This window comes from Chanodichthys erythropterus, chromosome 13, assembly GCF_024489055.1.
Source record: "Chanodichthys erythropterus isolate Z2021 chromosome 13, ASM2448905v1, whole genome shotgun sequence".
NCBI classification, from domain to species: Eukaryota; Metazoa; Chordata; class Actinopteri; order Cypriniformes; family Xenocyprididae; genus Chanodichthys; species Chanodichthys erythropterus.
The window spans coordinates 50767727-50793070 of record NC_090233.1 but is presented as its reverse complement, the minus strand read 5'-3'; the positions used below and the strand labels follow the sequence as shown (position 1 = coordinate 50793070).

The 25344-nt window shown below is 34.8% G+C and overlaps 1 protein-coding gene across 2 annotated transcripts; it reads right to left on the bottom strand.

The window, feature by feature from the left end:
* On the bottom strand, positions 1 to 25311 carry asgr1c.2 (asialoglycoprotein receptor 1c, tandem duplicate 2). 2 transcript variants are annotated; one of them, XM_067407576.1, is made up of 11 exons: positions 24393 to 25311; positions 24227 to 24303; positions 23825 to 23911; positions 20736 to 20831; positions 19275 to 19373; positions 19032 to 19136; positions 18869 to 18931; positions 18624 to 18716; positions 18115 to 18275; positions 17927 to 18033; positions 1 to 468 (listed from the first exon to the last, which is right to left on the bottom strand). In XM_067407576.1, coding segments are annotated over exons 1-11 (1053 nt in total). In that variant the 5' UTR covers positions 24395 to 25311; the 3' UTR covers positions 1 to 305. The 2 variants fall into 2 exon arrangements, with proteins under 2 accessions (XP_067263677.1, XP_067263678.1); XM_067407577.1 differs by having other exon boundaries at positions 24227 to 25311.
* Positions 25312 to 25344: the final 33 nt, after the last annotated feature.

The following is a 25344-nucleotide window of genomic DNA, read 5'->3' as shown; positions in this document are numbered from 1 at the left end:
ATAGGCAAGTTATTTTATTGCAGTTTATCAGTGTGAATCTGTTGATTTGTTGACTGTTGAACATTAAAGCGAGAAGAGTTCATTGGTAGAATGAGATATTAATTTGGTCATATTAGTAGTAACTACACCACAACATTGATAAACACATCATTAATGTGATTTGTAATTTACAAAATTAAAGAAAGACAAACAATTTCAGGACATTACCCAGACAAAAACTCAATACACTCAAAGCAAAGCCTATCTGCACAGTGTTTTTAGAATTTGATTCATTCAATTTTGACCAGACTTCGCTGCAGCTACATTCAGTCCTGATTTCCCTTTTCACATATGTACTTCAGTTTGGAAGAGCAGTGGATGTCATTAAGCATCCCATCATATGAAATTTGCCCACAATCCTCTCCTTCCTCTCCCTTCCCTCCCAAGCCATGGTCGGTCCATTCATCTGGCTGCCCGGGTCTCCAATGTCTGCAAAGATAAAATCTGTTACTAGGGTTGCCAAAAATAGCAGTTCGGTACCAAGTTGGTACTAAAAATTTTAAAATGTGATGTTACCAGCATTTCTGCCAAACGCAGTGGCCAATCAGAGGTCTTTAAGTTCATCAGAATCCGCTCAACACTGCTCAAAACACCTGAGTTTTCATTCACTGCACGCTTTAGAGCTCATTTCAGTTTTACCAACAAAGTGTAAACACGATGTAAATGAGAGATTCATTGTGCAGTGAAGACTTTTAACGGGAGTTTTCGGAGGGGTGTAGATCTCAGTGAGCAGTTGCTTCAGTGGTTATTTGCTCTGTTTATAATCCAATAACTCATATACAATTTGAATAAAACTGCAAAGTTTGTATTTACAACTGTATTGAAATGCACGATTGAATCTGAAAATGCAATGATTGACAGTGATATAACCATAGCAACAGACGGGGCAAAACAATCTGATATTTTGTCAAAATAGATGTGCATTAAATCTGACAGCAGATGTAGATATTTAATTAAATTGCAGTCTTTTGCGATTAGATAAGGACACAAGCCATATCATGCTTTTGATTTCAGTTTTTTTGACAGATACTTTGCCAAAGCAATGGCAAAAAACACAATGTTAGAGACCTTTTATGTTTAAAAACATTTTCGGTTCATTATGAAAATATGATGGGCTGCCAGAGTCCAGGTAATGAATAGTAAGCATTTAGTATATGCATCTCTACCTGACCTGGATCATGTTTGTGACCCATGCTGGCAAAATGATTTGAATGCGCACGGGCTAATTTCAAGTTACAGGCAAAACAAAAATGTCAATTATGTTCGAAATTGAGTTCGAAAGTTCATTAAGCCCTCGTCTAGCGATCATAATGTTCCAAATGGCAATTAAACATCTAAAAGTATCTTTATTTGTACATTTTCTGAGAGGAGTACCTTTCCTTTGACCTTGAAAAGTGCTGAGTGACTGGCGCTTCCCCTGAGCACAAGTTTGGTATCGTTGTAAAGCGCAGCATTTCTAACTTTGTGAATATTCATAGAGAATTCACGATAGCATGAGTCTGAACCAATGCAATGTAATTTTCAAACTCATGCTGATGTAAACAAAATGATTTTACTCGTGCTGGCTGACAGATCCGAAGCGCGCACACAAAGACGTCGCGATCCCAATATAGCCTACATATGCACAGAATTACAGTATTTCAAAAAATCTTTTTCATGTAAACATTTTCTGTCATGTCTTAAGTGAACATTTGGTTAACTGTCCATGCCATGCCACATTGATGCTGTAATTCATGCAAAAGGAGGCCCAACCAAGTATTGAGTGCATAGAAATGAACATACTTTTCAGATGCCTGACATTTCTGTTTAAAATATCCTTTTTTATTGATCTTACGAAGTATTCTAATTTGTTGAGATAGTGAATTGGTGGATTTTTGTTAAATGTGAGCCAAAATCATCACAATTAGAAGAACCATAGATTTAAAATACTTCAGTCTGTGTGCATTGAATTTATTTAATACACGAGTTCCACAATTTGAGTTGAATTACTGAAATAAATGATTTTATTGAGATGCACCTGTGTGTGTGTGTGTGTGTGTGTGTGTGTGTGTGTGTGTGTGTGTGTGTGTGTGTGTGTGTGTGTGTGTGTGTGTGTGTGTGTTGGTTTTTGTGGTTTACGAGGACTTTTGACCTGAATACGCACCGGCATTACGGGGACATTTGGGTTTATGAGGACACAGGCCATGTCCTTGTAATTCCGGCAATGTAGATGCCTTTCTCTATGTCCCAGAAGCACCCTCTCCAATTTTCGCGGCATGTCCTTATATACCACAAAAACCTGATTTTATACCATACACTGTGTATCCTCTGTGTACGAGAGTGCGCCCCTGCAGCCGGGTCCTGGTACTGTACCGGCGTCATCGAAAATTTGCATTTTTCACACAAGTGTAAGTATTGAGGCCTGTGACTGGTCAGATCGGTACTGGTAGGCGGGAAATCACGAAAACAAGATGGCGCCGACGGGCGGAGCCTAATTCTGCAGCTCCTATTGGTTGCATACGCAATGAACAACAGCAAGACAAGATGGCGCCAGTGGGCGGAGCTTCAATCAGCTTCAGCTTCAGCATAGGTCTGTATAACAAGCGAGTTAATGCAAAATACTAATTATTTAAGTGTTATTGCCTATAATTTTTTATTTGTGAATTAAATATATGAATAAATAGTGATCCTCGATTAAAAATATCCCTTAAATGTCATGTAATAAAGTATAAAAATAACTTGAATGCTGTTTACTCAGTATTTATACAGTTTATTTAGCTCGTTAGCATATGCTATTCATGTAAACACAACCACACATTAACTCGTGCGCTCACATCACATATATTTATTATTATTATTTTAATCCCGCGTATATTATATTAAGTATGGTTTATAATAAGAGTCTTCGCGTTCATTTCCTGTTTGGGCCGGATAGAAGCTGCACCTGAGAAGACATCTGAGCACCTGATGGAGGCTACTATTATTTTAAAGGTAAGTTGTTCTGCTTTTTAAATGCTTGTGGGTCCGTTTGGCTTGTTTGTTCATGTTTTGTAAGCTCTTTGCAGCTCGTTTTACAGTTATAAAACAGCTAGCTCGCGATGCTAACGGCGCTAGCGAGATTGTGATTGTGTTTAAAGACTGTCAGGAGGGAATCAGCGATGCTTGTCATTTAAAGCTGGTTTTCGATTAAACTATAATTGTAACTGCATCATTTTCTGATCGCATGCAATAACCTAGCCAAGCCATCATAATAAGGCGTTGTCATGACTACAGTCTGAAGGGGACGGCATTTCACCCAGTACAGTATCCTCACATACCAGCCTACTGTAAATATTACTACAGTTCTGCTTGATTTAAAGACATTAAGAAACAAAGATTTACTGGCTATGATAAGATGTATCAGAACTGTCAGTCTTATTCAGTCAAATTAATGCTGTCAGTATTATTGTCTATAATTTATCAATTGTGAAAATTTATGAAGGAATATTGATCCTCAATTATACATAATTCTTAAATATCATACAATAAAGTATGAAAATAACTTGCTGTTTACTATAATTTATCTTTTGACGTTTATACTAAAAACAGAAGATGACAGAAGACACATCAGATCATGCTGAAGTGAAACAGTGATGGAGAAAGCCCAATCTCAGGAGGAAGACATACAGTATTCACAAAGATTCATCAGTGATTTCACCTGTGTCAGGTATATTATATGTTATTTACAGTCATGATTTTACTTGCTTTATTATTAAAGGTTAAATGTTACTCAGGGAAATAGGGCTACACAATATTGCAGAAAAACTGACATTGCAATATTTAGTTTTTCTGCAATTTATATATTGCGATATGAAAACAATTCCACCAGATGAATTGAATAGCACTATTTGAAAATAATTAATCATTCTAGGATGATTGGGATCATTTTGTAGGGTAGTGCATCTGCTTAGAGAATAATAAACGAATTACAAGCTTAGATAAACACAATAAAAATAAGATACAAATTAAAATAAGCAGTGCTTTATGTTTTTCAGGTTAATCTAACTGTATTGAGGTACACACATTGAGGAAAGCATGTATGGGTCCAATATTATATGCATCCGTTTTCTTAATTGTTTACAACACAGAACCAACTGTTTTCGCTGAGAGTGTTTGTTCAAGCTCAAAGATAAGAGAAAGAGAACTGAACTCTGTGTTCACGTGCTATCTGTCTGTCAGAAAACAGCGCGAGTTCCAGTCATAGTGCGTTTGATGTTTAAATTGACAGGACTTAAAAACACAAGCAAATGACATTTGTAAAAGTCACATGCGCTCTTAACCGGGGGCAGCTGGACCGTTCGGATCAACTACGATCCCTACACTTGACATTGCACATCCTGTGATGTGACTTTTGTGGATGCACACATCGGGATACAATGCTAAAACCATACATCGTGCAGCCGTAGTCCGTATGGATCGCAGATCAACTATGATCCCTATAGCCTACTTGACTTCATTTGTACTGCAATGTCACACCCACAGATAGGTATCAGTGACAAAACTATATATTGTGCAGCCCTACATGGCTTTATATATGCATTAGGGCTGCACGATATATCGCATGCTTTTGTCACGCGCATTTCTTCAGTAAAGCCGGTTCCCTGATTACCGCTAAATCACCATCACCTGCTTTCAAATGGAGCGCCATTTAATAGACAGAGCCGTAGATCACTGAAAAGCCACGCAATATCGCGTTCATTATCGAAGGCGATTCATCTGCGATATGAACGCGATATTGCGTAGCTTGTCAGTGATCTACGGCTCTGTCTATTAAATTTGAAAGCAGGTGATGGCGATTTAGCGGCAATCAGGGAACCGGCTTTACTGACGAAATGCGCGTGACAATCACATGCGATATATCGCCCAGCCCTAATATGCATCACATTACATGCATGTTCATGGCAGTATGTGAGGTGGTGTGTAGCTTTACACCTGTTTTATGAGGACACGTGTTTTATGAGGACATCATGCGAACATGTTCTTCATGTTTGACTTGACTGAAGAATCTCTGTGTGTTGTTAGATTGACACAAGCCTGGTCTATGAGGACACTCGTTTTACCGGGACTCTGGGGTGCACCCATATGGAAGATTGGGATTGATACTGATAACCCATAATTCACAGCTCACTGTAGCAAATGTCAATATTGAAAACTCATTATTGTGTTTGTTAGATTAGATATAATCATTTTAGAAGTAGGTAAAAAGAAGCACCCTCAGTTGAAATTGACTTTCAATGAGTAATACTGCAATGAATAATTGTTTTTTTTTATTTTGTTTTGATTTTTATTTGCTTTTCTTTCTTATTTTCAGATGGTAACTGAGAAGAATCAGATTCAGAAGAATAAGATACAGCAACAATAAAGGTATCAAATAAAAGTAAAGTAATAATTGAGTTAGTCCTTAAAGGTGGTAAAGAGGATGTTTTGTTTTATACATTTTTGCAATATTACTTGAAACTGTGTTTACTAACTGATAAAAGACTATTTATTAGGTGCACTGAAAGTAATAATATTAATATACATAATCTGTGCACGAGGTAGGGCCTTAAAAACATCAGCCAATCGTGTAAACGGTTGGCCCTCTGGCTTGTCAATCACTGCCGTGACGTTCCTTGTGAGAGACGAGCGCGGCTGCGCTCCAGTAACTTTCCAAACTCCACAGGCGCCGCATGCAATGTTTTTGTCAGGAGACAGGAGTAACAGCTGCAGATTATGAGTTACCTGCGGTGAGTCCGACATAATGAATCCACTAACACGACACAGCGAATGCCGGTGGTAAACACTCGTGATCTAATACTTGTGCAGGAGTTTTGGGAGGCGTTCCCGTGAAATGAGCTGTGAAGGAGGGGAGCTGTTCTTACGCATGCGCTCATTTCAAAAACTCAGTAACAGTCTTTGGTTTCTCAGTCGACGAAAAGATCCTCTTTAGCACCTTTTAAAGAATAGAACAGATTTCAGTGTTTCTAAGAAGCAGATTGTTTGCCACAGTTATCAGTCACTGAATTATGATTGTGTGTGTGAAAAGTGAGTCATGATCACTTACTGTACAACTAGCACACCTCGTTTCACCACTATCACTCTCATACATACCCCTAACCTAACCCTAACCCTAACCCTAACCCTGAACTCAGGGCGCCATCCAAATGTATCTAGTTATCAGTGTCCCGTTAAAACTAGTGTCCTCATAGACCAGGCTTCTGTCAATCTAACAACACACTGAGATTCTTCAGTCAAGTCAAACATGAAGAACATGTTCTCATGATGTCCTCATAAAACACGTGTCCTCATAAAACAGGTGTAAAGCTACACACAACCTGACATACTGTGATGAACACACACACATAATGTAATGCATATATAAAGCCATGAACATTACCATGGGTTTTTAAATATTGAAATATTGATTTGAAATGGATCTATTATGTGATCTTGTATATGATCTTAAATCAATATTTCATGTGCACATATTTATTGATCGGAAGCTGTGAATGGTTGACACTGATCATCCTGTCCATGTTTAATTTGCATTAATTACTGTCTAACTGTACATTACCCCTTTGATATATTTCATATATACTGAAGGTTTGCAACTCTTAGTTGAAGTGATTGTATATAAAGCTTTATTTCTTATTTTCAGATAAGCCGTGAGACCCCGCTGTCATCAGTGACGATTGTGCTGCTCTTACTGTGGGCCTACACCAGGTAAGTGAGAGTTGTGCTGTAAGAGAATGAGCAAATGTAGCAGAGACTCTTGTGAGATCTAGGCTGTTAACATATTCAGACCAGTGTTTATGTCTAATTTGATGTTTGCAGACTCTCAGTGAGGTTGGACCCTCTGCTCTCAAAATGAACACTCTGTCCCAGTCAGAAGTCAGAGATGTACAGAAGGTATTGTTTTTCTTTTTGGAAATCAAATTAGGCATGTGCTGACAGGAAAATTTGGGCCAATTTTGATAACCAATAATTTTTTATATTTGAAAGGTGATAAATGATACATTGGCAGATAAATCTAAATCCAAATTCTAATATACTTTGAGAGCCTGATTACAAAAACAATAGACCGTGTCCCAAACACTTCAGCATAAATCAAACATATACAGTACAGCAGTCTAGTTTGATCCAGTATAAGATTCCTTTACTTTTACAATTATTTTGACACTACCATTCAAAAGTTTGGGGTCAGTAAGAATTTTTAATGTTTTAAAAGAAGTATCTTCTGCTCACCAAGTCTGCATTTATTTGATTAAAAATACAAACAAAAACAGTAATATTGTGAAATATTATTCCAATTTAAAACGGCTGTTTTCTTTGTTAGTATACAGTAAAGTGTAATTTATTCCTGTGATCAAAGCTGCATTTTCAGCATCATTACTCCAGTCTTCAATGTCACATGATCCTTCAGAAATCAATCTAATATGATGATGCGATGCTCAAGAAACATTTATTATTATTATCAATGTTGAAAACGGTTGTGTACAATTTTTTTTCAAAATTCTTCGATGAATAGAAAGTTCAAAAGAACAGCATTTATTTAAAATAGAATATTTTCTAACATTATAATTGTCTTTACTGCCACTTTTGATCAGTTTAACTTATCCTTGATGAATAAAAGTATTGATTAATTTTATTTCTATCCCCCAAAAATAAAATTAAAATTCTTACTGACCCCAAACTTTTGAACGGTAGTGTTTAATGTTACAAAAGATGTAGATTTCAGACAAATGCTGTTCTTTTGGACTTTCTATTCACCACAGCATCATAAAAAAATGTAAATAACTGTTTTCAACATTAATAATAATCATAAATGTTTCTTGAGCAGCAAATCATCATATTAGAATGATTTCTGAAGGATCATGTGACACTGAAGACTGGAGTAACGATGCTGAAAATTCAGCTTTGATCACAGAAATAAATTACACTTTACTGTATATTGACATAGAAAACAACTGTTTTAATTTGGAATAATATTTCATAATATTGCTGTTTTGTTTGTATTTTTAATCAAATAAATGCAGGCTAGGTGAGCAGAAGATACTTCTTTTAAAACATTAAAAAAAATCATACTGACCCCAAACTTTTGAACGGTGGTGTACATTCATATGGCCAATTTTCTTTATTTAAAAAAAGTGTCAACACTTTACAGTAAAGTTTATTGTTAGTATTAGTTAACATGAGCTAACAATGAATGGACAAATCCTGTCGAAGTTTTATTAATCTTAGCTAAGGTTAATCTCAACATTTCCCAAGACATTTTAGGATCCAGTGTTTTATCTGTTAACCTAAAATATGCGTGTTCATGTTAGTTCACAGTGCATTATTAACTCACATTTACAAGGGTTTTGCTCAGTTGATTCACGTTAGTTAATACAATAACAAATGAGACCTTATTGTAAAGTTGCAAAAAATATATATATTGCCTCACTACTACTACTACTAATAATAAATAAAATTAAATAAAAATGCAAACAAGTTATTGGTCAACATTACTTAGGCTACATAAAAAGAAACACAATACATGTGCTATGGATGAATAAAATGAAAGCCTGTTGGGAAATGATTTACTCAAACCATATTGTTGATGAAAATAAGAACAATACAAGTTGTAATGTTTTTGAAAAAAAAAAAAGTGTATATAAACATCTTTATTAAACATCTTTAGCATTACTGTTTCAAATAACACTGTTTTAGCATGAACCTGAAGAGCTGAATGAACACCCATAAACCAAAGCGCTTTGTTAGATGGTTTTCGCTCAACGGGATGCAACTTATATATGATAAAGTAGATATTTATACAAAAAAATTACAACTTATACCTGCACAAACTCATGCACAGATGTACATGAATTAAGTCACAAAGTGTTCTGGATACGCTCCCCACAACAACACACTAAAAAACGGCAACTAATCCAAAATAATTCACAGCGTTTTATTACAGTCGTGTTCTCATTATAATGTTATGTATATATGACAGTCCCAGCTATAGTTATTAATGTTATCCATTGCTGTTTGAGTGCGCATGCTGAAGAGATGATCACCGGTAGGCCTACAATGAAGCGCTTTCCTGCCGCGTTCATTAACTCAACCAAATGCATCCTATATGAGTTTAATCAGATATATACACAAAATAAAAAAATTCAACTTATAATTCCACAAAAGGCTGCGAATGCACAAGCAAACTGACTGTGCTAGTCATAAAGGTGTAACTCCGCAGATGTGCTCTTCGTGTAACAACGCTCTGATTTCACAGATTTGTGATTCACCGTAACTGTATCTTCCTTCAAGCAGTTCAATACTATCATGGAGAACAACGCACATCATATAATCCATTATTTATCAGTGTTAAAATATCTGCCTAGTTCGGACTGAGAATGATAACATTAAAATGAGCATTTATCGGCCAGTAAGATATGGTGGCTGATATATCATGAATCCCTGATTGGTTATGGCAGTATATTTATAGAGTTTTAACTATATGCATGATTTTAATGTTAACTTGTCACTGTTTTAAATGTGTAGGTCACTACTATAACGCATTAGTTTGATCACTATTAAAACGGAGTGGTTTAAAATGTACCATCATACCTGAAGACATTTGTGTTGAGCATGTGAACACAATAGCCAATCGGATGCGTTTGTTAGTCTGAGTTTTTGCTTAGCGCGAGTGCTGCATGTTGAATCCTTTCATTATAACCAACAAAGTATTGACACAATGCCAATAAAAGATGCACAACGTAGACAGACACACACACACAACTTCATTTATTATAACGGACGTTTCTGCAGAAGTACAGCTTTGTGTTTCTCGTGTTGTAATCGATAGCTTCAGTGGCTAATATGGCAGCGATCTTTGATTTCTGTAGGCCTATATAACACATTTGTTTATGCTGCTAACTACACATTGCATAGTTTCTGGATTGACAAATGTATTTATATGTGCAATTAAATCCAATTGATGCTGATAACCATAGCAATGGGTGGAACAAAATAATCTTGATGCTGTGTGTCAAATGATCTTTTTATTAAGTATTGGAGTGTAAATGTAAAAAAATAATAGACCTCCCACTTTTGCAATGTAATGTATTATTTTGTTCATTTGTTCAAACTGGCCACTCAGTGACTTTTTACTTTTAAATGTACAGATATTTAAATATAAAATTGTTCTAAGCTCTTTCTTTTGTCATCTGTCCTGACAGAATTAATTATTTCATTTGTGAATGAATAGGATATGTTAAATTCCAAACTTTTTCTTCGCATTTATTGTGGAAAACCCTGTAATGTAAAATAGTTTTCATTGTATGTTTTCAGTTGACAGTGATCAGTCAGTGTTAATCAGTGTTAAGTTTCTGTACTGCTTCATTTGGATCATCTCTGAATCCTTTGTCTGTAGTAGAATGTTTATTTTTCTTTCTTTACCTTGCTTTCAGGTGAGCCCTGAGAAGGACCAGTTATCAATGGACAATCAAGATGGTGTTAGACGGAGAAGGTAATAAAAAGAGCATTGCATCCTTTTAGAAAATGGTAGTCTAGTGAGAACTTTTTCACATAATCTTTGGGCCTGTTAACACCTGGTCATTTTATGTGTTTTTTTACTGATTTGTTCAAACAATTTCATTTACGATTGGCAACATAAATGTGTCTGTACAGAATCAGGGGCCATATTCACAAAACATCTTACGGCTAAAAGTAGCTCCTGACATGCCGATTTATGAGAAACTCTATAATCGGCGTGTCAGTCCTAATTTTTGCTCTTAAGAGTATTTCACAAAACATTTTAGTGCTAAAACTAGCTCCCAAATCTGTAAAAGGTTAGGAGTAGTCAGAGGACTCCTAAATCACTAAGACCAAATCACAAACAATCCTAATGGCCGTTGATGCCAATCCGCCCAAAGACACTGAACACTATTGAGACAATAGCGATAGAGCCTTGGGTGCTGAACCTTTTCTTCATACATGTAATAAATATTTGGATTTATAGATTTGAATTTATGAAAAAATGCCAAAAATCTATAATAAATAAATAAATAAATAAAGTCCAATTACCTGTAGCAGTTGTTTTCACAAATTCACACTTACAAATAATTGAATAGAGTAAAAAACCAAGTGTAATAAGTGTATTTGGCGTCCTGTTCAAGGCGGTCGAGGGATCAGAGTTTGAAAATTTAGCCCAAATCCATATTACTTCCTCATATCTCCACTGAGAGTAAGGAACGGGGTGGCGACGGGATGCAGAAAACGGTCGAGGAAACTATAGGTGAGATCGGCTCTAGTCAGTGTATATATACCTCCTCTCGAGCCAATTAGACTGCTTGAACACGCTCCTCCCAAATTTTGTTTATAAAACATCATTTGACGCTTGAATTCTGCAATCTCTCGAGACGCAGACATGTAAGAGGCTGACAATTAGCTGAACGTATACTAGTTTAATTGACCCTTCACCAGGAGTTTGATTGACAAACAATCTAACCAATTATAACGCTAAATCCACCATCCAACCAAAGCTGTCAGGAGTTTAAGATTAACCTCGGTGGACTTGGAAAAATGGTGTACTGATGTCTTTCTGTGTTTTAAACAACATTCCTTCTGATGTTCATTCATGTTTATTTGATGCTATAAATGAACTAGTAGGAAGAGATGATCGATTCACGAGCCGCTTGAGCGGAGGCGCTACAGCGATCTGTCTTCAATTCCCTTACTATACGCAGATTTAACAGTATTCACATCATTAAAAGCTACCGCTATGAGCTCCATTTTATTGATCATGAGCAGCATCAGCACTGGTCAAATCATTTATTCTCACATTTTTTTAATGAAGATGATTGTGTGTTGAGCGTTTTCGACTTTTTAAGTTTCATTTGAGGTATTTTGCACGTCAGCTTACTGAAGAGATACTCATCTGTTCATCTGCGCCAACGCATGCTGCAGTAATGCTGTCATATCTTTCTATAACATGCCTATAACACATTCTCACATGTTTATTATTTAGTATTTTTGGGAGGAGTAAAATGTATTATTGTATAAATGTATATACAGCTATGGAAAAAATTAAGAGACCACTTAACATTGATTTCTGAACTTGGAGTGGTCTCTTAATTTTTTCCATAGCTGTATTGTTTTAGACAACGTCCAAAGTGATTTGAGCGATCGGATTTAAATCCGTCTCGAATGCGTTTTGGAGGGCATTTACACCTGGTCTTTCTATTATTGCATAGCAATCCATTCAGAGAAAATGCATGAAGTGAACAGGTGTAAACAGGTTTAAAAAAACGTTTAAACCAAATGAGCTGAAAATATTTTTATATCCCTCATAATAGTGCTGGGCGGTATGACCAAAAATTTATATCACAGTATTTTTCAAAATTATATCGGTTTCACAGTATATGACGGTGTGTGTGTGTGTATATATATATATATATATATATATATATATATATATATATATATATATATGACTGGGCGTTAACCACATTTTCTACTGATTGAGAGAGGAAATACATATATATATATATATATATATATATATATATATATATATATATATATATATATATATATATATATATATATGACTGGGCGTTAACCACATTTTCTACTGATTGAGAGAGGAAATACTGCAGTAGATTGACTAGAATGCCCTGTTTTACTGTCATGATGAGTGAATATTGTAGAAAAATTCTACACTAGAGTTAATACAGGTTTACAAAACCCCACAAAATGATGCTGTGGGGAGACAACAACCAATAAAACTCAGACCTGCAACACATTCATTACAGACACATGAATATTAAAATATGTCCATGGAGATAGGAAAAAAAGAAGAGTTGAGGGCACCTTAAGCATTTTAAAAATCTAACGCTATATAAAAACAAACTGCCAAAAATAGGGAGAAACGCGGAAAAACATTTAAACTAAGGATATTTTCAGTACATTTAAGAGCACTACAGTCTCTGAACAAATGACACACGTAAGTTTAACACAGAAAGCAGTTAAATAAAGCAGTTACATTTTTTACCATTCTTCTTTGAATTGTCAGTCTATTTCTGTGTTGCAGAATAACCCATCGTGTCATCGCGGTGGTGATCAGACGTACAGTTCAGTGTCCTTTGCATAACGTTACATTTCATTTGAAGAAGACGTGATGAAATATGTGCGAATACACGCTGCTGGCTCATGTTTAGAGCACTAGAGTATATGAAATAGGTCCATAAAAAACGTAAACAGGCTCGCTCCGGTCTATATAATATGATCCATGTGGAGAAAGTTGTTAATCTCATCACGGCGCTCCGCGCAGAAACCGCTCTATCTCGCGCGCTGGTTGAATTCTCAGCTGTAATCAAGGGCTGAATCCGAAATCGCCCCCTATAACCTCAAATAGGGCATTATTTGAGGCGACAGCCATTTGTAGTGGCGTCCGAAACCATAGTGGACGTTATTGAGTGCACTCGTTCAATCCCACAATGCACCACAATGAGTGTACAGCCGATGCACACACAACGGCTGTCCGAATTCACTCATTCGTTTTCATTCATTCTTTCAAGTGAAACGGGACGCTCTCAAACAGTGACGGGCTGCGCCGCGTTCTGAACGTTGGTTAAGCGACACATACCGGTATTGCGGTATCATCAAAATTCATATCATAACAAAAATAAATACCGGTATTCGGTATGAACCGGTATACCACCCAGCACTACCTCAAAATAAGATAAATTTTGGTCTTTGTGTTTTGTTTCATTGCTTTGGCAAAGCATTTCAAACAAACTAAAATCAACAGCACAATGTGGCTTTGTGCCCTTATCAAATTGCAAAAGCTGATAATTTATTAAGACTGTAGTCCGTTGCGCTCCCCGTTTCAAAGTGGAGATCACACTTTGTTCACTCGATCATCTTGTGATTCGGTGTTTTCCATGTCTCAGTTCACAGGGAATGAATGTAGTGAACTCTATCTCAGCAGTTTAACATGCATTTGGGAACGCAACGAGCACCAGTTACACATTTCACATTCGCATTATTTACAAAATTTGTGTGGCCAGTTGTTTCAAGTATTTCACCTGATTTGTAATAAGATGCATTTATAAACCTGTTTTCACTGAAACAGCTTAAGCGAAGAAATGAAGATAGAAGTATTGTAATGTCGTATTGTAAAATAGTTTTTCATTTACAGTAGTAGTATATTTCTGTCTTGGCAATAATTCTAATAATAGTCATCTAAAAGTATTAGTTATTATTTTTATTTTTATTTTTATTTATTATTAAACAGCATAAAGTTTCATAAATTACTTTTGAAAACAGGTTAAACTGAAGATGTTCTTGTGTTTTAAAATTCTGTTTTTCTTCAAGATGAGATCAGTATGATGGATCCTAATGCCAGTGATCCTGATGAAAGCGTTTCTCAGGATGTTGTTCCTGCTGGAGCTGCGCAGGCGTCTCCAGTAATGCTGGTATGTGTTAACTAACAGGTTTATGTTTATTATTATTTTAACCCATTATTATTTTAGATTATTGTCATAAATACAATGCATAGATACAATTATATATTTATAGTTCAACTTAACATTTGTATTTTCACAAAAGAAAAATGGTTTTAAGCCAGTTATTTTTATCTATTGCTGTAGTGTGTCAGTAGGAAATATCAGTTTATATTTCCAAACATTCCTTTTGCCATTAATTGTAATAATTAATGAGCAATAATCAGTTATTATATACAGAGATTTTTGCACTTATATAGTGCAACTTTTCTATAAGAATATTATTGGAATCAGGGTTGCACCAACATTGTAAATCTGGTTGATACAAATGAGTTTATCATTTTTGTGTTGGTAAAAGACTTGGAGATTTTTAAAGGGTAGTTCACCCAAAAATGAAAATTTGATGTTTATCTGCTTACCCCCAGCACATCCAAGATGTAGGTGACTTTGTTTCTTCAGTCGAACACAAATGATGATTTTTAACTCCAACCATTGCCATCTGACAGCTGTATAATTGGTGTCAATGGGAGCACAATTTATGAGTCAAAAAAACATGCACAGACAAATCCATATTAAACCCTGCGGCTCGTGACGACACATTGATGTCCTAAGACACGAAACTATCGGTTTGTGTGAGAAACCAAACAGTATTTATATCATTTCTTACCTCTAATACACCATGTCCAACTGCGTTCAGCACTCGGTTAGTGAGGTCTGATCGCGCTCTGACAGCGGCAGTGATGTCTCGAGCATATACTTCAATGAGTGCTAGACATTACTTCCACTGTTAGACCGCAATCAGACATCACTGGTGTATTAGAGGTAAAAAATGATATAAATACTGTTTGGTTTCTCGCACAAACCGATCTTTTCGTGTCTTAGGACATAAATGTGCCGTCACAAGCCACAGGGTTTCATTTGAATTTGTCTATGTATATGTTTTGACTCTTATGAATTGTTTCCATTGACACCCATTATACAGCTGACAGACGGCAACGGTTGGAGTTAAAAATCATCATTTGTGTTCGACTGAAGAAACAAAGTCACCTACATCTTGGATGCGCTGGGGGTAAGCAGATAAACATCACATTTTCATTTTGGGGTGAATTATCCCTTTAACAGGCTAATAACATTTAATCTCCAGAATAATATTTTGTGTCACTTGAAATTTTATTTTTAGATATCAGGTGTATAACCAGTTTTAAGTTCTAGGTATTTGAGAGTTAAATCTTAGTTTCCTGATCAGTATGTAACTGATTTCTTGCAGATGTTCAGAAGATGCCCATTTGGAAAACTGCTGAGTTTGTCAAGGTACCTGAGGTTTAAATTAGAGTACGACCATCATTGTAAGTACATGAGCTTTGATAGAGTAGGAGCTTAATAAAGTATGTATCTGTACAGAGAATGAGAGTTCGGCAGAAATTAAAAAACGGAAAGGAAAAGGACAAGACGGAAAGGACACAAAAGGTTTGCTGGTCAGATGCTGAAGTTACAGCTGTAATTGATAATTTTAAGGAACATATGACCAAAGGAAAAATTGTGGACAAAACACAAGAGATTTTGTAAGAAATCAAGGAATTAGCTTGAAAAAAAAGCACAAAATAAGTGATGTTGCATTGTGTCTCATTTGATGCTGTTGTATAAGGATTATTATTTTAGTTGTTGGTTATGTTAGTTTCATTCTAGAGCATGAATATACTAAGACTTCACTCTGTAAATCTCTAAAGTTTAACTGTTCTTTAAAGCAGTAGTTTGTCACAAAAACATGACAATTTAATATTCAACATTATTATTGATCTGACTGCATTGACACTATTGTATGAGAACTGAACTGAGCTGGACGATGACATGACTGTTGTCTCCAGAGCTGCTGCTGCTGCTGTATAGATGAAGTGAACTAAATTAATAACTGATGAGTTTTACAACGTAATTGAATCAACACTGAACTGACTCTGGCTGAACAATGACACAATACTCTTCTGCTGTACAGCCCAAACAATCTTTGTTGAACAATGTTCCTGTTATGAGGGCTGCTTTGAAACAATATGTAGTTTAAAAAAGCGCTTTATAAATAAAGGTGACTTGACTTGACTCAACAATACTTTTCACATTTTTCAAAGTTTTGACTGGTTGCCATTTCAATATGTCAAAACATTAATATTGCTGTATGCTTTCTGATTACACAGATTACACAGTTGTCCATGTGTTATTGACCTAGTTTTTTAGTTGTGGATTTCATTTTCCCCTTAAAATGCCATTCCATGATGGTATTACATGGTTAAAACCGGAAAAACTCAATGTTTATGTTGTTATTTTAAGTCATAATTAAAGTACTTCTAATACACACTGGTCCCTGTAATGTTGGAGTGTGTCAGGTGTGTATTGTGTTTAAGATCAGGTACTCATTAATCACCTCAGTCTTGCTAATACACCATATCGTCAGGTTTGTGTGTTGTGTGTGGTCATGTACCATTAAACACACTGGTCCCTGTAATGTTGGAGTGTGTCAGGTGTGTATTGTGTTTAAGATCAGGTACTCATTAATCACCTCAGTCTTGCTAATACACCATATCGTCAGGTTTGTGTGTGTGTGTGGTCATGTACCTGTAAAACACACTAGTCCTTGTAATCCAGAGAAATGACATGTTTTGTGTATTGTACAATAGGTGTCCTCATAAATCAGGTTGTACCCAAAAATCACAATTATGTCATAGGCGGGAACATTTTTGGATGGGCGGGAATGTCCTTGTATACCACTGATATGTCATGTTGTCATATTTTCCGTTCTGTTGTGTGTAAAGAAACTTTAAAGCCAGATGTGTGATCTGCAGATCAAAACAAAATTTTTGATAGTTTTATCATCACTGTAGGGCATCGGGAAAGGTGTGTCCCCCTAAACCACAATCCTACTGGTTTGAGCATCAAAGTCCTCGTAAACCACAAAAACGTGTGTGTGTGTGTGTGTGTGTGTGTGTGTGTGTGTGTGTGTGTGTGTGTGTGTGTGTGTGTGTGTGTGTGTGTGTGTGTGTGTGTGTGTGTGTGTGTGTGTAAGTGTAATATATATATATATATATATAACCAGGGATTTTAAGGTATGGTTGATAGATGATTTTGTTTTGGAACCTTCAGAAAACTTTTACTTTATCTCAAAATTGACTTTGCTGACTCTATCGATTTCAGACAGCTGTAGCTTAGTCATTTTTTTGTCAGATACCAACAAATCATACATCATTTATTGGGGTTTGTTATAGAGATTAACAATTTGAAAATTTGCTCATTGCGACTCATTTTGCCAGAACGGGTTACATTTGGTCATGAATGTGAGTTCTCATTAATAAGACTCTCATTATTTGGACATCCTCTTTTAAAGGGAACCAAATATCCAGTCCTCTATATATTCAACTCACGCTTTACTGGTATAAGGAGTGTCATCCGCCCATCTCCACTTCCCTGTGTTCTGGTCCGTTAGACCGACCCAGTACTCTTGTGGTTTGACGAAATTGGTAGCAAATTCCTAGGAAGGGAGATAAAAGTTAATCTCTGAAAGGCAGAATGGAAGGTATGAAAAGGGTTTTTGTGTGTGTCTGTTACTCACCCACTCCTTCTCAGAGCCTTCTTCTATTTTTAAGAGTAATGCTCCCTGTTTTTCACAGTAATCTTTTGCTTGGGTCCAGTTCATTGAATCATCAGAGAACAGGTAACAGCTGTTGCTGAATGGGATCCAATCAAGTTCAGAACAGCCTGATGGAAGTGAGTCTATGTAAGAGAGAGAGAGAGAAAGAAAATGCATAATGGTATAATCAGAAAAGACACTTTTTTTATTTCATCATTCAACATTTAATCAAAACATCAAAGTAAAAAAAAAAAAAAAAAAAAAAAAAACGTCTTAATTAGACATGACTAATTAAACTATTATTGAAATTGATATAATTTTCATTTTAGTTAACCTCCCCCATTTGGGCAGGAAGTGTTTTCTTGCCTGGTGCACCCTCATTATGAACTTTATTAATAAAATAAATGGTTATTCTTCTGCATAACAGCATTAAAACAGAAGCTGCATATATTTGAGCACAATATTGCATCTTGAATTTAGAGTTTACTCACTGGTGAATGACAGTTTATAAGAAACCTTTCGAACAGATGATCGTATTTCCTCCAATGAACGCTTCACGTCTGTCAGTGAGCCTGACATGTCAACTTTAGTTGAAGACAAAAGTCAGAAAAATACAAAATATCAGCACAATTACTTCTAATATGGGAAAAGCTTAATTCTGCAGAACAGAATATTTATTTATGTTTATATTTAAATTAGTATGTGAGTTTATTTTAATTAACATTGTAGGTCTTACTGGAGATGCGGTGTGTGCGTGAATAAGACCGTAGAGAAAGAAGAGATGACATCAAACTATCCGCTATTGGAGGGAAAAAAAAGAGAAAGTTTGATCATTTTGGCCAAGAAACATACAGCTTCAGACACTTGATATGTTGTTTTAAAGTACATCCAGCACTCACCCAGATTTTGTAGGTTTTCCTCTTGTTTGGATGTGTGTGAATTCAGTGATGAGTGAAGCTCAGTTATCAAGGTCTCAATATTAGACAACTTCTTTTCGTGCATTTCTTATGGATATAGGGTGAGAGGGACAATTAATGCTTTTTAGGCACTTATAATATAATATATAATATAAGTCAGTTAAACTGCCTTGTAATCTCTTACAAAATAAGACATCAGGGTTAAAGCAAAGTCAAGACACTAACCGTTGATCATTGGGTTACTTGGTTCAGACGTATTCAAATATGAACTCAGGCTGGACACCAAATCCTGCAGCTCAGAAACCTTCTTTTCTAGGTCAGTACCTGTCAAAAACAATTATTAACCCTTGTGCGGTCTTCGTTTGGGAAGTACACTCAGCCTATATATATATATATATATATATATATATATATATATTTTTAACAAATGTAATTTTACTCTGTTTATTAATGTGTTTAATAATTTACGTTTTTGGAGGTTTTATCATATTCTTTAAATTTGTATAAATAAATTTAAATTTTTATTCATATATATATATATATAATATATATATATATATATATACACAAAAACAGCTTTTTATGTAAAATTCACTTTATAAGACCAACATTTCTAAATTTTATTCATGGGGATAACATGGATAATTAGACATGGTTTAGTGTAAGATTGTTTTGCCCATCTTTTTGAAAATGCAGTTTTAAAAGTAAAAAAAAAAACAAACCAAAAATGTTTTTCCAGTAAATGGCTGCAGAGCTCCACTATTTGCTATTTGACTGACTTAAAAACATCTTTTCACAAGTTTTTTTCAGTTAGATTCATATCTAAATATTATGAAATCACAAAAGCTACTTTTTGTCAAAGTTTAGTGTTTTTTAATATTGTTACATTATGATAAGACCCCACTTAAAAAATTGACAAAATTCATCCTCAAAAATCATTTTTGAAAAACTTATTTTTTCAGTACAAAAAGTAATTTTTATTGTTATAATTGTGATTTCATAATTAGATATAAATCTTGACTCGTGAAAAGATGTCTTTCAGTCAGTCAAATAACACATAGCAAATAGTGGAGCTCTGCAGCCATCTTCTGGTAAAAGTGATATTTTTTTTTTTACTTTTAAAACTGCATTTTTTAAAAGATGGGCAAAGATCTTACACTAAACCATGTCAAATTATCCATGTTATCCCCATGAATGAAAGTTAGAAATGTGGATCTTTTATAAAGTGAATTTTACATAAAAAGCTGTTTTTATATAAAAACCTACTGAACAAAATATTTATTTATTTATATAAATTTAAAATATTTGATAAATCCTCCAAAAACTGCACAAATATGAAGTAAAAACATTAATAAACAGAGTAAAATTACATTTGTTTTTTACAAAACAGTTATTTTGTTACAAAATTACATTTTGTTGCCTGGGGTCTGTGGAGACCCCAAAGACCCTGAGTGTGACTTTTTTTTCTACACTAATATAAAAAAAAAAGATATCACTCCAATTTTGTATTTATTTGTAGATCTAGAAAATGTTAACAACTGTACAAAGTTTCATGTCATTTGGATTTTTTTTTTTTTTTTTTTTTTTTTAGCAAAAAACTAAAAAAACCCTCAAAGACCCTATAAGGGTTAATTAAAATTCCATTGCCAAAACTGATGTGGAATAATGATGATGAAACGCTCTCACCTGTAGTCTGAAACTCAGATTTGACAGAGGTTAGATCAGACGTATGGCTGTTCATCCAGCTCTCCAGCACTGAGAACTTTCTTGATTGATTCGAAACTTTGAACCGAAACAGACAAGCAAACAATCTGTCATCTTAAATTCTTCTCCTTATATTCTAATGCAAATCTATAGAGTTTATTTGAGCTTGGTTCAGAGATAAAGATCCTTCATATCACAGTTACAGGGGTGTGTTTTCTCACTGCTTAACCACCATGGTACGATGCATAGGACTAGTCATGACTGTTTCCCAAAACCGCAGCAACTTTGTCGCACATCTGTCATTCAAACCACGTTAGTTGAATAATAATGTCAGATTACTGCTGTAAATAATGAACATGGCATCTGAGGACTGCTTCACTATTTCAGTTCTCCATTGTTTTGCTTTATTTTCAGATATTTCATTCAATTGCTGCATGGTTCCTCCTTCCGTCACTGGGGTTCCCCCTCGTACCAGAGCAAAAAACAAACAAAACAAAAACAAAAACAGCAATTCTCTTCAACTAAAAGATTTAGAATGTAATTTGTATATTTTTGTAATGAAAGATATAGAATTTACTACATGTTATGCTTATTTGCTCAAGAGTCCACATGCAAGAAACTAGTGCTGTTAACCACTGCTGGACAGTTCCAGCCACAAAGTTTTGCGATGCTGTTTGTGAATGCTCGAACTATGGTTTTGGGAAACAGTGAATCATTGAACTATGCTGGTAATGAAAAAATTTAACACTATGTAGAGAGGGACCATATGTAATCTGAGCAGAGTTGCTGTGCAGGTTCTTGCTCTCTGTCTTTATTCACCTTTCTTCCCATGGTTTCTCAACAGATGTTCATAAAAGTTCATTCCAATTCCATTAGCCAATTATATCAGTAACTGTAAAGAATAGTATAGTTCTAATAGTGGATATAATATAATTGGCTAATGGAATTGGAATTAACTTTTAACACAGTTTTATAACGAAGCCTATCTGCACAACAATTTAAACATGGTTGGCGTCCTCTGCTAGTTTGTGAAGCATTAAAGAACTATCTAAACTGCTAAACAACAGATTGGAGATTACAATAATATCAGATTTGTGTAATTTTAAATAAAAAATATGGATGAAAAATTAAATTAAGAAATTTACTTTTGCTATTGTTACATAAATGTTCAGTGATAAAGATTGGCGCAATTATTTCTATACAGTTGCATGAAAAAGTATGTGAACCACTTGCAGAATCTGTGAATAATTTTAATAAAATAAGAAGGATCATACAAAATGCATGTTATTTTTTATTTAGTACTGTCCTGAGTAAGATATTTTACATAAAAGATGTTTACATTTAGTTCACAAGACAAAACAATAGCTGAATTTATTAAAATAACCCCATTCATAAGTATGTGAATCATTGATTCTCAGTACAGTGTGTGGTTTCCTGATGATCCTCGACTGTTTGTGTGTTTTGTGATGGTTGTTCATGAGTCTCTTGTTTGTCCTGAGCAGTTAAACTGAGCTCTGTTCTTCAGAAAAATCCTCCAGCTCCTGCAGATTCTTCAGTTTTTCAGCATTTTTGCATATTTGAACCCTTTCCAGCAGTGACTGAATGATTTTGAGATTTTGAGGACAACTGAGGGACTCAAACTCAACTATTAAAAAAGGTTTAAACATTCACTGATGCTCCAGAAGGAAACACGATGCATTAAGAGTCGAGGGGTGAAAACTTTTGAACAGAAGGAAGATGTCACAATTTTTCTTATTTTGTTTAAAAATCATTGTTTTTCATTTAGTACTGCCCTTCGGAAGCAACAGAAGATACTTGCATGTTTCCTGGAAGAAAAATTAAGTACAATTTACCTTGATATTTGAATTCAAAAGTTTTCACCCCCCGGCTCTTAATGCATCGTGTTTCCTTCTGGAGCATCAGTGAATGTTTGAACCTTTTTTAATAGTTGTGTTTGAGTTCCTCAGTTGTCCTCAGTGTGAAAAGATGAATCTCAAAATCATTCAGTCACTGCTGGAAAGGGTTCAAATATGCAAATATGCTTGAAAACTGATGAATCTGCAAGAGCTGGAGGATTTTTCTGAAGAACAGAGCTCAGTTTAACTGCTCAGGACAAACAAGAGACTCATGAACAACCATCACAAAACACAAAAACAGTCGTGGATCATCAGGAAACCACACACAGTATTGAGAATCAATGCTTCACATACTTATGAATTGGGTTATTTTAATAAATTCAGCTACATGTTTGTTTTGTGGATTACATGTAAACATCTTTTATGTAAAATATCTTACTTATACTAAACAAAAATAACATACATTTATTATGATCCCTCTTATTTTATTAAAATTATTCACATTATCACAGATTCTGCAAGGGGTTCACATACTTTTTCTTGCGACTATATATTGTCGAAATACAATAAGTTTCATCACGCTAGCATGTGTGGAGGCATTTAAACCATGTGTGTTACAACTAACCCTGCGCTTCCTTACGTTGATCTAAAACTATTTTATAACAAAACCAAAGTGTTTTTGTTTTTTTCCATAGGCCTATATTTTAGAATTTTATATTAAAGGAATAGTTCACCCAAAAATGAAAATTCTGTCATCATTTACTCACCCTCAAGTTGTTCCAAATTTAAAGTTTAAATTTCTTTGTTGTGATCAACACAAAGGAAGATATTTGGAAGAATGTTTGTAATCAAGCATTGACTACCAGAGTAGGGGAAAAAAAGAAAAAAAAAAATTGCATTTTTGGGTGAACTATCCCTTTAATTGAGCAATTACTATTTGAGCAAATAATACTTTTAAAAACAAATTTGTCACACCACGGGACTGAACTTGAACTTGAATTGGAAGAAAAAACGTAACCAGTTATAGCACATAATATAAATATAAAGATTTCCCTTATACTATAAATTTGAATCTAAATCTTGATCATGAAATTAAAATTTCACATCTATATTATTTGTCACGCTAAAAACCACAAAGCCATTGCAGTCAATACCACTGCCAAATGAAAGCAGTCTAGTTGCAATACACTAAAGACTGTCGTTTAATCCACTCACAGATGACAGAGTTCAGGATCATGAAAGTAATCATGCAGACTGTTCCTAGAAGCACAAGGATGCCAGTTTGTCGGCTACATGGACGACCTGCAGAAAACAAAGATATGTCCTTGATTCATGTATATTCTTAGTTAATGATTAATAGCTCACTGGTTAAAAATCTGACATGTTAACCAACCTCCCTGTGAAAGAAATATTCTTGTCTTTCTCAATTCCAATTACATTTCAAATTTAATAATAAAAGCTGTTAAGACATTTAAATAAATGTAATTGCAGGAATTATTGAAATGTTTTCTATTTCACCTGAGCTGTAAAAGCCAAATTAATTTAATGCTTTAATAGTTTGTTTCTCACAGTTTATGTGTGTTCTAAATAGAAAGTAATGTTGTAAATATTCCAAACCTCTCCGTAATGATTTCTTGGATTCACATTCCATTTCCATTTTAATGTATTCTTCAGAACGATCCATTTCTATCTTCTGAGGTTGAAAAAAGGGGGAGCAAAAATTAAAAAGTGACTCTTGCTTCTTATTGTTAACTTAAAACAACACCTCTCTTATATACTTATCATTTATGAAATCTTGTTCCTTAAAAACATTAACTTCCACATCATTCTGAGGAACTGATATTCAGGGGATCCTGTCTGGGAAGATTCTATGCTGTTACCGAGAGACACAGAAAAAAAAAGTGCTAAAAAATTGCTAAACTTCTTTGCATGTACATTTTCATGACTGTCTACTTTAAATTATGCATTTTGTTGATTTGCCAACATTATAGCTATTATTTAGCTAAAGATTACCAGTAAATTAAAAATGAGTCCCATTTTATACATCTAGTTCATATGTGTCAAACTCGGTTTCTGGAGGCACAGTCTTGAAGTTTATCACTTGATCAAGTCATTGAGGATTATTTGAAAACTACAGGCATGTGTGTTAAACTCTTCAGGGCTGTGGCCCTACAGGAACTGAGTTCGACAATCCTGATCTATTGTCATTTCGGTTTCCTTTAAATATTCTCTGTCCTATGCATTGACTTGCTACATGATCTTTCTACATGTCTTTTTTCTGAAGGCGTTAAAAAAATTCCCCTTTACCTTTTAAAACAGCACTTCTAGTGAAAGTCAATATTTAGCTGAGTGAACAAAATACTGCATTTGTGCTGAGCTTGGACATTCAAACATAAAAATATACTAAACCAGGGAAGCGAGAATAATTTACATGTAAAACTGGATCTGAAACTGTTTTAAAGATAACTGAATATGGAGTTACGGGGCAAATAAGGCAAAATGTATAATGAGAACCACCTTCAATAAGATGCTGTTAGGAGTATAAAGTTTGAGTCTGCCATGAATAATCCTGTATCTTGCGTTTAATACTACACTCTAAAAAATGCTGGGTTGAAAATGGACAAACCCAGCAATTGGGTTGTTTTAACCCAGCAGTAGGGTTAAATGTTTGCCCAACCTGCTGGGTAGTTTTATTCAACTCAATTATTGTTTAAAAATTACTGTATTGCTTAATT